We start from the raw sequence: 12,618 nt of genomic DNA on the forward strand, positions 1-12,618 counted from the left end.
CAGGGAGGGGCAGGAGCTGGACAGCCCCATCCTCGTCAGCAGGAGGGAGTGCCGCCTGTGCAGATTGGCCCAGGTGGTGCTGAGCAATGGCGGGGCCAGTATAAAAGCTCAGCCTCTGCCAGGCTCTGCCATCCACTGCTCTGGTCGCCTTCTCCTCTGGGAACAGGGTAAGTCTGCGAGCGCTTCTCCTCCTTTACGCCTGCTCCAGCCCCGGCCCCTCTGCCTCGGGCTCTCACCTCTGCTGCTCTCTTACAATCTCTGCCCTCTTGCAGAGCACCGTCCGATCCCACGCAAAGATGTCTTGCTACGACCTGTGCCCACCAAAAACCAGCGTTGCCGTCCCCCAGCCCATCGCTGAGAGCTGCAATGATCTGTGCGCCCGCCAGTGCCCCGACTCGTCGGCCTTCATCCAGCCGCCCCCCGTCGTCGTCACCTTCCCCGGCCCCATCCTCAGCTCCTTCCCCCAGCAGGCCGTGGTGGGCTCCTCCGGAGCACCCGCCTTTGGGGGCTCCCTGGGGCTGGGGGGCCTCTACGGCGCCGGGGCCACGCTGGGCTCGGGGGGCCTCTGCACCTTTGGCAGACCCTACGCTTCTCCCGCCTGCAGCCCTTGCGCCTTGCCCCGCTACAGCAAGAAGCTGTGGGACACCTGTGGGCCCTGCTAGACCCAGACCAGCCCCAGGCGCTGCCCCCAGCCCAAACGCCAACCCCACCACCCATGCGGGGCTGAGCTGGTGGGCACGGGGCACTGAGGAGTGCTGAGCATGCCCAGCCCCAGCCAAGGCCTGGGCAGCTGGCAGTGCCGCACCCCCTCGGCCCTTCCCTGCCCTCTTCTCCTGCTCTCCTCCCCTCCCTTCTCCTCCCAGCTGTCGCACGGGGCAGGAGGGGGACCCCAAAGGCTCTGCGAGGCTGCAGGGCCAAGTCCTTGGCATCTGGAATGCTGCACCAAGGGGGCATCTGGAGCGAGAAGCGATGCTCTGGAGAAGATCCCTCTTGCCTTCCCCAACACGTGGCAACCAGCCTCTCTGGGTCTTGCCCACGGTCTCTCTGACAGTCTCTCCTGCCCCTCTGGGCACAATAAAGCTTTCCTGCATCCAAGTCGTGTCTCCCTCCTTCCTTGTCCCAAGTTGGGAAGACCCTGGGGTTGGTGCCCGGCAGCTGTGGGAGGGTAAATGCTGGTCCTGAGATGCCCACAGGAGGTGAGGGTGGGCGGTGATTGGGGAGGGAGGATGAAAGCAGGAGGCAGGGGAGAGAGAGCCTTTCGTTGGGGCTTGCAGGAGCTGGGGAAAGGGCAGAGAGCAGGACAGGCGCTGGCAGCGCTCCTTTGCCTGGTCTTCTCAGCCTGGGAGCGGCACCAGGTCCCTCAGCTCCACAGAAGCACGACAGCATCTCCGGGGGTCTGCACAGAGGGGGCTGGACCAGAGCCAGTGTTAAACCCCGCGGCAGGGAAATGGCCATCGATTGCCAGAGAGCGGCTTGTCAGGAAAGGCCCTGGGGGTGCTGGGGGACACCAAGGTGAGCATGAGCGGGCAACGTGCCTTGGGGCAAAGGTGGCCAGCAGTGTCCTGGGCTGCATGCAGAGGCGGTGGAGGGAGGGGATCCTTGCCCTCCACTCAGCTCTGGTGAGACCACCCCTGCGGTGCTGTGTCCAGTGCCGGGCTCCCCAGCACAGGAGAGATGTGGGGCTACTGGAGAGAGTCCAGCAAAGGGCCGCACGCAGGTGCTGAAGGGACAGGGAGCGTGTGTCCTCTGGGGAGAGCCCGAGAGAACTGGGACTGTTTGTCGTGGGGCAGAGGAGGCTCAGGAGGTCTCCTCAATGTGCACACACGCCTGAAGGGAAGGCATCAGGAAGATGGAGCCAGGCTCTTTTCCGAGGTGCCCAGTGCCAGGACAAGAGGCAATGGGCACCAGCTGAGACCCGGGAGGCTCCGCCTCAACATCCCGAAACACTTTTTCTCTGTGCGGGTGACCGAGCACTGGCACAGGTTGCCCCGGGAGGGTGTGGAGTCTCCGTCCTTGGAGACGTGCAAAAGGCGTCTGGCCCTGGTGCTGGGCAGGCGGCTGTGGGTGCCCCTGCTTGAGGGGGCAGCACGACAAGATGCCCTGCAAAGGCTCCTGCCACGATAATCAGCTGTGATTGCTGTGATGTTGTGTCTGCGGGAGAGAACCGAGGAGCACAAGTGTGTTGGTCTGTGCTGGGGGTGAGAAGTGTAAGGGGGAGTGGAAGAGGAATTGGAAGGGGAAAGGGAAGGTGAAGGAGAAGAGGGAAGGGAGAAAAAAGGAAAGTAAAGGGGAAGAGACATGAGGAGGAGAGGAAAGAGAGGGAGAAGAAGACTGAGAAGAGGAAAGGGAAGGGAAACGGTATAGGGAAGGGGAAGGCTACCATTTGCTTTGTCACCCAGGGCTTTTTGCAGAGCTGTGGAGGCACAAAGGGGCTGGAGACGGGGCAGCCATTGCCCCTGGCTGGGTCCCAGCCCCTGGGGCAGCCGCGCTCATATGCAAGGAGGCTGGAGGTCTGCCAATGCTCCAGGGCTGCACGTGGCACCGGCAGGGGAACAGCCTACATTCAGGCAGTGCCCTTGGAGCTCAGCGGTGGGACCGTGTGTGGCCAGAGCGGCCAGGCCTGTGGCTTCTCCCCAAAGGCAGCTGGCATGGTCCAGCTGGTGGGGGCCACGTGCAGGGCGAGGGAGACCTGCAGCCCGTGCTGGACCTTGAAAGGAAAAACAGAGAGGCAGGTTTTGGGTACAGGATTGTTTTATTGCAAAGGCAGGAAAGCACCCACTGGAGAAAGACACATAAGGCAGAGGGAGGCAGGTTGTCCCCACAGGCTTCAAGAGAGGTGTTCCTTCAAGCTTCTTCCGGGCAGTGGCCGTTGCAGAGACAAGCAAGTGCCCTGTGGGACGATGGTGGAGTCACGCACGTGGGCACGGGCAGGAGCAAGGAGGAGAGGTGGCATGGAGAGAGGGGAAGGAGAGGAGAAAGGAGAGGAGGTGGCCTGGGGACTCTGGGTTTTTGTGGCTGGGTCTAGCAGGGCCCACAGGTGTCCCACAGCTTCTTGCTGTAGCGGGGCAAGGCGCAAGGGCTGCAGGCGGGAGAAGCGTAGGGTCTGCCAAAGGTGCAGAGGCCCCCCGAGCCCAGCGTGGCCCCGGCACCGTAGAGGCCCCCCAGCCCCAGGGAGCCCCCAAAGGCGGGTGCTCCGGAGGAGCCCACCACGGCCTGCTGGGGGAAGGAGCTGAGGATGGGGCCAGGGAAGGTGATGACGACGGGGGGCGGCTGGATGAAGGCCGACGAGTCGGGGCACTGGCGGGCGCACAGCTCGTTGCAGCTCTCAGCGATGGGCTGGGGGACGGCGACGCTGGTTTTTGGTGGGCACAGGTCGTAGCAAGACATCTTTGTGCGAGAGAGCTGAGCCTGAAACACACGGCACAAGGACAGGTGTCTTTAGAGAGGAGGAGATCCCTGGCCCAGCAGTGCCCTGTTCCCTGGAGCTGGAGGTACCAGAGCCACCTCCTTGCCCGCACTGCCCGACGCTTGCCCTTTGCCCAGCCACCCCCTCAGGGCCCTGCTCTCTGCACACAGAGGGCACACAAGCCCTCCTCGAGAGCCTGTGCAGGGCCCGGCTCTGCGTGTCCCGGCCACGGGGCTCCTTCCTCCTCCCGCCATGGCTCAGCGACCCTGGCCGTCCAAGGCTGCTGCCAGCACGCCCGCTGCCGGCAGAGCTCTCCTGGCCAGGGAGGCCCCACGCCGGCCCCTGCCACAGGAGGCAGAGACCCAAGGCACCCACCTACCCTTTTCCTGAGCAGAGCGAGGCAGGAAGAGTGGATGCCAGTGCTCGCCGAGAACAGCGCTTTTATGCTGGGCCGGCGAGCACGGGGAGGAGCTGGCCACGCTGGGGGCACGTGGCCCGCAGCGGCCAAGCCCCTGCCTCCTCCCTGCGTGGCACGGGGCTCTTTTGCTGACGCCGTTTCCTCGCCAGCCCCAACCCGCTCTATCAGCCCCTGCAATTACCCTGCTCGGACGCTTGCCAGCTGCCACCTAATGGGCCCAATTAGCCCCACTGTCTTTTCATTATCTCGGTGTGTAAGAGGGCACGCAGCGTGACAAAGGCTGACTGCAAGCGCCCTGCGTGCCATAGCTCTTCCCCACGGGCTTGGTCTCGGGGCAGACCTATGCCTTACTGGCAGAGCCACAGGCAAGAGCAGGGTCGTGGCACTGGGCAAGCAGTTGGCCTTGCAAAGCTTTCCCGAACGCCAGCGATCGCATGACGTACACCGTGTGGCTATTATCTACAGAGGCGCGAGGTTACGAAATGCCAAATCAAAGGCACTCCTCTCGGGCACTGCCTGCTCAGCACGATGCATCACTCGCCAGCCCAACGGAGCCGGCCTCCATCCTTCTGCAGGCGTTGGCCATCGAGCTCTGCAAGTGTGGGGGAGAAAGACCCCTCGTGCTCTTCCCCGAGGGGCATGGTGTGAGGGGCACAGATCCCCACCTGGGCCCACATGGCACAGGCTCGTGCCAGCCCTGCCCCAGCCCTGCCAGCCCCTCGCAGGTGTCCCGGGAGCCCCATTGCTGGGGGACGGTGCTGGGCAGGGGCTGCCCTCGGGGTGCTGGGGAGCTGGGAGCCCCATCGGAATGCAGAGCCACAGCAGCCCGCGGCTGGGCTGGCCCTGCTGGTGCCCAGAGCCTGGCTGCGGGCACAGGGCAGAGATGACTTCCCAGGGCAGAGCACAAGGCAGGCAGCGAGGCGCTGCAGAAGCAGGGCCCTCGCCTGCCCTGCGCAGCCCCCAGCAGGGAGATGCCTGCTGTCATGGAGCCCCCGAAGCAGAAAGGGGAGGGAAGCCTCGGAAGCGGCCTGTGCTGCTCTGGCGAGGGGCTGCTGACTCAGGGAGGGGCAGGAGCTGGACAGCCCCATCCTCGTCAGCAGGAGGGAGTGCCGCCTGTGCAGATTGGCCCAGGTGGTGCTGAGCAATGGCGGGGCCAGTATAAAAGCTCAGCCTCTGCCAGGCTCTGCCATCCACTGCTCTGGTCGCCTTCTCCTCTGGGAACAGGGTAAGTCTGCGAGCGCTTCTCCTCCTTTACGCCTGCTCCAGCCCCGGCCCCTCTGCCTCGGGCTCTCACCTCTGCTGCTCTCTTACAATCTCTGCCCTCTTGCAGAGCACCGTCCGATCCCACGCAAAGATGTCTTGCTACGACCTGTGCCCACCAAAAACCAGCGTTGCCGTCCCCCAGCCCATCGCTGAGAGCTGCAATGATCTGTGCGCCCGCCAGTGCCCCGACTCGTCGGCCTTCATCCAGCCGCCCCCCGTCGTCGTCACCTTCCCCGGCCCCATCCTCAGCTCCTTCCCCCAGCAGGCCGTGGTGGGCTCCTCCGGAGCACCCGCCTTTGGGGGCTCCCTGGGGCTGGGGGGCCTCTACGGCGCCGGGGCCACGCTGGGCTCGGGGGGCCTCTGCACCTTTGGCAGACCCTACGCTTCTCCCGCCTGCAGCCCTTGCGCCTTGCCCCGCTACAGCAAGAAGCTGTGGGACACCTGTGGGCCCTGCTAGACCCAGACCAGCCCCAGCCGCTGCCCCCAGGCGCTGCCCCCAGCCCAAACGCCAACCCCACCACCCATGCGGGGCTGAGCTGGTGGGCACGGGGCACTGAGGAGTGCTGAGCATGCCCAGCCCCAGCCAAGGCCTGGGCAGCTGGCAGTGCCGCACCCCCTCAGCCCTTCCCTGCCCTCTTCTCCTGCTCTCCTCCCCTCCCTTCTCCTCCCAGCTGTCGCACGGGGCAGGAGGGGGACCCCAAAGGCTCTGCGAGGCTGCAGGGCCAAGTCCTTGGCATCTGGAATGCTGCACCAAGGGGGCATCTGGAGTGAGAAGCGATGCTCTGGAGAAGATCCCTCTTGCCTTCCCCAACACGTGGCAACCAGCCTCTCTGGGTCTTGCCCACGGTCTCTCTGACAGTCTCTCCTGCCCCTCTGGGCACAATAAAGCTTTCCTGCATCCAAGTCGTGTCTCCCTCCCTCCTTGTCCCAAGTTGGGAAGACCCTGGGGTTGGGTGCCCGGCAGCTGTGGGAGGGTAAATGCTGGTCCTGAGATGCCCACAGGAGGTGAGGGTGGGTGGTGATTGGGGAGGGAGGATGAAAGCAGGAGGCAGGGGAGAGAGAGCCTTTCGTTGGGGCTTGCAGGAGCTGGGGAAAGGGCAGAGAGCAGGACAGGCACTGGCAGTGCTCCTTTGCCTGGTCTTCTCAGCCTGGGAGCGGCATCAGTTCCACCAGGTCCCTCAGCTCCACAGAAGCACGGCAGCACCTCCGGGGGTCTGCACAGAGGGGGCTGGACCAGAGCCAGTGTTAAACCCCGCGGCAGGGAAATGGCCATCGATTGCCAGAGAGCGGCTTGTCAGGAAAGGCCCTGGGGGTGCTGGGGGACACCAAGGTGAGCATGAGCGGGCAACGTGCCTTGGGGCAAAGGCGGCCAGCAGTGTCCTGGGCTGCATGCAGAGGCGGTGGAGGGAGGGGATCCTTGCCCTCCACTCAGCTCTGGTGAGACCACCCCTGCGGTGCTGTGTCCAGTGCCGGGCTCCCCAGCACAGGAGAGATGTGGGGCTACTGGAGAGAGTCCAGCAAAGGGCCGCACGCAGGTGCTGAAGGGACAGGGAGCGTGTGTCCTCTGGGGAGAGCCCGAGAGAACTGGGACTGTTTGTCGTGGGGCAGAGGAGGCTCAGGAGGTCTCCTCAATGTGCACACACGCCTGAAGGGAAGGCATCAGGAAGATGGAGCCAGGCTCTTTTCCGAGGTGCCCAGTGCCAGGACAAGAGGCAATGGGCACCAGCTGAGACCCGGGAGGCTCCGCCTCAACATCCCGAAACACTTTTTCTCTGCGCGGGTGACCGAGCACTGGCACAGGTTGCCCCGGGAGGGTGTGGAGTCTCCGTCCTTGGAGACGTGCAAAAGGCGTCTGGCCCTGGTGCTGGGCAGGCGGCTGTGGGTGCCCCTGCTTGAGGGGGCAGCACGACAAGATGCCCTGCAAAGGCTCCTGCCACGATAATCAGCTGTGATTGCTGTGATGTTGTGTCTGCGGGAGAGAACCGAGGAGCACAAGTGTGTTGGTCTGTGCTGGGGGTGAGAAGTGTAAGGGGGAGTGGAAGAGGAATTGGAAGGGGAAAGGGAAGGTGAAGGAGAAGAGGGAAGGGAGAAAAAAGGGAAGTAAAGGGGAAGAGACATGAGGAGGAGAGGAAAGAGAGGGAGAAGAAGACTGAGAAGAGGAAAGGGAAGGGAAACGGTATAGGGAAGGGGAAGGCTACCATTTGCTTTGTCACCCAGGGCTTTTTGCAGAGCTGTGGAGGCACGGGGCAGCCATTGCCCCTGGCTGGGTCCCAGCCCCCGGGGCAGCCGCACTCATATGCAAGGAGGCTGGAGGTCTGCCAATGCTCCAGGGCTGCACGTGGCACCGGCAGGGGAACAGCCTACATTCAGGCAGTGCCCTTGGAGCTCAGCAGTGGGACCGTGTGTGGCCAGAGCGGCCAGGCCTGTGGCTTCTCCCCAAAGGCAGCTGGCATGGTCCAGCTGGTGGGGGCCACGTGCAGGGCGAGGGAGACCTGCAGCCCGTGCTGGACCTTGAAAGGAAAAACAGAGAGGTAGGTTTTGGGTACAGGATTGTTTTATTGCAAAGGCAGGAAAGCACCCACTGGAGAAAGACACATAAGGCAGAGGGAGGCAGGTTGTCCCCACAGGCTTCAAGAGAGGTGTTCCTTCAAGCTTCTTCCGGGCAGTGGCCGTTGCAGAGACAAGCAAGTGCCCTGTGGGACGATGGTGGAGTCACACATGTGGGCACGGGCAGGAGCAAGGAGGAGAGGTGGCATGGAGAGAGGGGAAGGAGAGGAGAAAGGAGAGGAGGTGGCCTGGGGGCTCTGGGTGTTTGTGGCTGGGTCTAGCAGGGCCCACAGGTGTCCCACAGCTTCTTGCTGTAGCGGGGCAAGGCGCAAGGGCTGCAGGCGGGAGAAGCGTAGGGTCTGCCAAAGGTGCAGAGGCCCCCCGAGCCCAGCGTGGCCCCGGCGCCGTAGAGGCCCCCCAGCCCCAGGGAGCCCCCAAAGGCGGGTGCTCCGGAGGAGCCCACCACGGCCTGCTGGGGGAAGGAGCTGAGGATGGGGCCGGGGAAGGTGACGACGACGGGGGGCGGCTGGATGAAGGCCGACGAGTCGGGGCACTGGCGGGCGCACAGCTCGTTGCAGCTCTCAGCGATGGGCTGGGGGACGGCGACGCTGGTTTTTGGTGGGCACAGGTCGTAGCAAGACATCTTTGTGCGAGAGAGCTGAGCCTGAAACACACGGCACAAGGACAGGTGTCTTTAGAGAGGAGGAGATCCCTGGCCCAGCAGTGCCCTGTTCCCTGGAGCTGGAGGTACCAGAGCCACCTCCTTGCCCGCACTGCCCGACGCTTGCCCTTTGCCCAGCCACCCCCTCAGGGCCCTGCTCTCTGCACACAGAGGGCACACAAGCCCTCCTCGAGAGCCTGTGCAGGGCCCGGCTCTGCGTGTCCCGGCCACGGGGCTCCTTCCTCCTCCCGCCATGGCTCAGCGACCCTGGCCGTCCAAGGCTGCTGCCAGCACGCCCGCTGCCGGCAGAGCTCTCCTGGCCAGGGAGGCCCCACGCCGGCCCCTGCCACAGGAGGCAGAGACCCAAGGCACCCACCTACCCTTTTCCTGAGCAGAGCGAGGCAGGAAGAGTGGATGCCAGTGCTCGCCGAGAACAGCGCTTTTATGCTGGGCCGGCGAGCACGGGGAGGAGCTGGCCACGCTGGGGGCACGTGGCCTGCAGCGGCCAAGCCCCTGCCTCCTCCCTGCGTGGCACGGGGCTCTTTTGCTGACGCCGTTTCCTCGCCAGCCCCAACCCGCTCTATCAGCCCCTGCAATTACCCTGCTCGGACGCTTGCCAGCTGCCACCTAATGGGCCCAATTAGCCCCACTGTCTTTTCATTATCTCGGTGTGTAAGAGGGCACGCAGCGTGACAAAGGCTGACTGCAAGCGCCCTGCGTGCCATAGCTCTTCCCCACGGGCTTGGTCTCGGGGCAGACCTATGCCTTACTGGCAGAGCCACAGGCAAGAGCAGGGTCGTGGCACTGGGCAAGCAGTTGGCCTTGCAAAGCTTTCCCGAACGCCAGCGATCGCATGACGTACACCGTGTGGCTATTATCTACAGAGGCGCGAGGTTACGAAATGCCAAATCAAAGGCACTCCTCTCGGGCACTGCCTGCTCAGCACGATGCATCACTCGCCAGCCCAACGGAGCCGGCCTCCATCCTTCTGCAGGCGTTGGCCATCGAGCTCTGCAAGTGTGGGGGAGAAAGACCCCTCGTGCTCTTCCCCGAGGGGCATGGTGTGAGGGGCACAGATCCCCACCTGGGCCCACATGGCACAGGCTCGTGCCAGCCCTGCCCCAGCCCTGCCAGCCCCTCGCAGGTGTCCCGGGAGCCCCATTGCTGGGGGACGGTGCTGGGCAGGGGCTGCCCTCGGGGTGCTGGGGAGCTGGGAGCCCCATCGGAATGCAGAGCCACAGCAGCCCGCGGCTGGGCTGGCCCTGCTGGTGCCCAGAGCCTGGCTGCGGGCACAGGGCAGAGATGACTTCCCAGGGCAGAGCACAAGGCAGGCAGCGAGGCGCTGCAGAAGCAGGGCCCTCGCCTGCCCTGCGCAGCCCCCAGCAGGGAGATGCCTGCTGTCATGGAGCCCCCGAAGCAGAAAGGGGAGGGAAGCCTCGGAAGCGGCCTGTGCTGCTCTGGCGAGGGGCTGCTGACTCAGGGAGGGGCAGGAGCTGGACAGCCCCATCCTCGTCAGCAGGAGGGAGTGCCGCCTGTGCAGATTGGCCCAGGTGGTGCTGAGCAATGGCGGGGCCAGTATAAAAGCTCAGCCTCTGCCAGGCTCTGCCATCCACTGCTCTGGTCGCCTTCTCCTCTGGGAACAGGGTAAGTCTGCGAGCGCTTCTCCTCCTTTACGCCTGCTCCGGCCCCTCTGCCTCGGGCTCTCACCTCTGCTGCTCTCTTACAATCTCTGCCCTCTTGCAGAGCACCGTCCGATCCCACGCAAAGATGTCTTGCTACGACCTGTGCCCTCCAAAAACCAGCGTTGCCGTCCCCCAGCCCATCGCTGAGAGCTGCAACGAGCTGTGTGCCCGCCAGTGCCCCGACTCGTCGGCCTTCATCCAGCCGCCCCCCGTCGTCGTCACCTTCCCCGGCCCCATCCTCAGCTCCTTCCCCCAGCAGGCCGTGGTGGGCTCCTCCGGAGCACCCGCCTTTGGGGGCTCCCTGGGGCTGGGGGGCCTCTACGGCGCCGGGGCCACGCTGGGCTCGGGGGGCCTCTGCACCTTTGGCAGACCCTACGCTTCTCCCGCCTGCAGCCCTTGCGCCTTGCCCCGCTACAGCAAGAAGCTGTGGGACACCTGTGGGCCCTGCTAGACCCAGACCAGCCCCAGCCGCTGCCCCCAGCCCAAACGCCAACCCCACCACCCATGCGGGGCTGAGCTGGTGGGCACGGGGCACTGAGGAGTGCTGAGCATGCCCAGCCCCAGCCAAGGCCTGGGCAGCTGGCAGTGCCGCACCCCCTCGGCCCTTCCCTGCCCTCTTCTCCTGCTCTCCTCCCCTCCCTTCTCCTCCCAGCTGTCGCACGGGGCAGGAGGGGGACCCCAAAGGCTCTGCGAGGCTGCAGGGCCAAGTCCTTGGCATCTGGAATGCTGCACCAAGGGGGCATCTGGAGCGAGAAGCGATGCTCTGGAGAAGATCCCTCTTGCCTTCCCCAACACGTGGCAACCAGCCTCTCTGGGTCTTGCCCACGGTCTCTCTGACAGTCTCTCCTGCCCCTCTGGGCACAATAAAGCTTTCCTGCATCCAAGTCGTGTCTCCCTCCCTCCTTGTCCCAAGTTGGGAAGACCCTGGGGTTGGGTGCCCGGCAGCTGTGGGAGGGTAAATGCTGGTCCTGAGATGCCCACAGGAGATTGGGCGGTGATTGGGGAGGGAGGATGAAAGCAGGAGGCAGGGGAGAGAGAGCCTTTCGTTGGGGCTTGCAGGAGCTGGGGAAAGGGCAGAGAGCAGGACAGGCGCTGGCAGTGCTCCTTTGCCTGGTCTTCTCAGCCTGGGAGCGGCATCAGTTCCACCAGGTCCCTCAGCTCCACAGAAGCACGGCAGCACCTCCGGGGGTCTGCACAGAGGGGGCTGGACCAGAGCCAGTGTTAAACCCCGCGGCAGGGAAATGGCCATCGATTGCCAGAGAGCGGCTTGTCAGGAAAGGCCCTGGGGGTGCTGGGGGACACCAAGGTGAGCATGAGCGGGCAACGTGCCTTGGGGCAAAGGCGGCCAGCAGTGTCCTGGGCTGCATGCAGAGGCGGTGGAGGGAGGGGATCCTTGCCCTTCCTTGCCCTCCACTCAGCTCTGGTGAGACCACCCCTGCGGTGCTGTGTCCAGTGCCGGGCTCCCCAGCACAGGAGAGATGTGGGGCTACTGGAGAGAGTCCAGCAAAGGGCCGCACGCAGGTGCTGAAGGGACAGGGAGCGTGTGTCCTCTGGGGAGAGCCCGAGGGAATTGGGACTGTTTGTCGTGGGGCAGAGGAGGCTCAGGAGGTCTCCTCAATGTGCACACACGCCTGAAGGGAAGGCATCAGGAAGATGGAGCCAGGCTCTTTTCCGAGGTGCCCAGTGCCAGGACAAGAGGCAATGGGCACCAGCTGAGACCCGGGAGGCTCTGCCTCAACATCCCGAAACACTTTTTCTCTGTGCGGGTGACCGAGCACTGGCACAGGTTGCCCCGGGAGGGTGTGGAGTCTCCGTCCTTGGAGACGTGCAAAAGGCGTCTGGCCCTGGTGCTGGGCAGGCGGCTGTGGGTGCCCCTGCTTGAGGGGGCAGCACGACAAGATGCCCTGCAAAGGCTCCTGCCACGATAATCAGCTGTGATTGCTGTGATGTTGTGTCTGCGGGAGAGAACCGAGGAGCACAAGTGTGTTGGTCTGTGCTGGGGGTGAGAAGTGTAAGGGGGAGTGGAAGAGGAATTGGAAGGGGAAAGGGAAGGTGAAGGAGAAGAGGGAAGGGAGAAAAAAGGAAAGTAAAGGGGAAGAGACATGAGGAGGAGAGGAAAGAGAGGGAGAAGAAGACTGAGAAGAGGAAAGGGAAGGGAAACGGTATAGGGAAGGGGAAGGCTACCATTTGCTTTGTCACCCAGGGCTTTTTGCAGAGCTGTGGAGGCACGGGGCAGCCATTGCCCCTGGCTGGGTCCCAGCCCCCGGGGCAGCCGCACTCATATGCAAGGAGGCTGGAGGTCTGCCAATGCTCCAGGGCTGCACGTGGCACCGGCAGGGGAACAGCCTACATTCAGGCAGTGCCCTTGGAGCTCAGCAGTGGGACCGTGTGTGGCCAGAGCGGCCAGGCCTGTGGCTTCTCCCCAAAGGCAGCTGGCATGGTCCAGCTGGAGGGGGCCACGTGCAGGGCGAGGGAGACCTGCAGCCCGTGCTGGACCTTGAAAGGAAAAACAGAGAGGTAGGTTTTGGGTACAGGATTGTTTTATTGCAAAGGCAGGAAAGCACCCACTGGAGAAAGACACATAAGGCAGAGGGAGGCAGGTTGTCCCCACAGGCTTCAAGAGAGGTGTTCCTTCAAGCTT

General features: G+C 64.2%; 5 protein-coding genes across 5 annotated transcripts; 3 read left to right on the forward strand and 2 right to left on the reverse strand.

The window, feature by feature from the left end:
• The first annotated feature begins 296 nt into the window (after positions 1-296).
• Positions 297-662, forward strand: LOC142094221 (feather keratin 3-like). The gene has a single exon (XM_075176155.1). It carries the CDS (start codon positions 297-299, stop codon positions 660-662), a length of 366 nt encoding a protein of 121 aa, XP_075032256.1.
• Positions 663-3,021: 2,359 nt separating this feature from the next.
• On the reverse strand, positions 3,022-3,824 carry LOC142094210 (feather keratin 3-like). Its single transcript, XM_075176144.1, has 2 exons — positions 3,786-3,824; positions 3,022-3,408 (listed from the first exon to the last, which is right to left on the reverse strand). Exon 2 carries the CDS (start codon positions 3,385-3,387, stop codon positions 3,022-3,024), a length of 366 nt encoding a protein of 121 aa, XP_075032245.1. The 5' UTR covers positions 3,388-3,408; positions 3,786-3,824.
• A 1,354-nt stretch (positions 3,825-5,178) lies between these two features.
• On the forward strand, positions 5,179-5,544 carry LOC142094220 (feather keratin 3-like). The gene has a single exon (XM_075176154.1). The coding sequence runs from the start codon at positions 5,179-5,181 to the stop codon at positions 5,542-5,544; it is 366 nt and encodes a 121-aa protein (XP_075032255.1).
• A 2,367-nt stretch (positions 5,545-7,911) lies between these two features.
• Positions 7,912-8,714, reverse strand: LOC142094142 (feather keratin 3-like). The gene is made up of 2 exons (XM_075176021.1): positions 8,676-8,714; positions 7,912-8,298 (listed from the first exon to the last, which is right to left on the reverse strand). The coding sequence occupies exon 2, from the start codon at positions 8,275-8,277 to the stop codon at positions 7,912-7,914; it is 366 nt and encodes a 121-aa protein (XP_075032122.1). The 5' UTR covers positions 8,278-8,298; positions 8,676-8,714.
• A 1,348-nt stretch (positions 8,715-10,062) lies between these two features.
• Positions 10,063-10,428, forward strand: LOC142094094 (feather keratin 3-like). The gene has a single exon (XM_075175933.1). It carries the CDS (start codon positions 10,063-10,065, stop codon positions 10,426-10,428), a length of 366 nt encoding a protein of 121 aa, XP_075032034.1.
• Positions 10,429-12,618: the final 2,190 nt, after the last annotated feature.

The sequence above is a fragment of the Calonectris borealis genome, chromosome 29 (genome assembly GCF_964195595.1).
Source record: "Calonectris borealis chromosome 29, bCalBor7.hap1.2, whole genome shotgun sequence".
Lineage (NCBI taxonomy): Eukaryota > Metazoa > Chordata > Aves > Procellariiformes > Procellariidae > Calonectris > Calonectris borealis.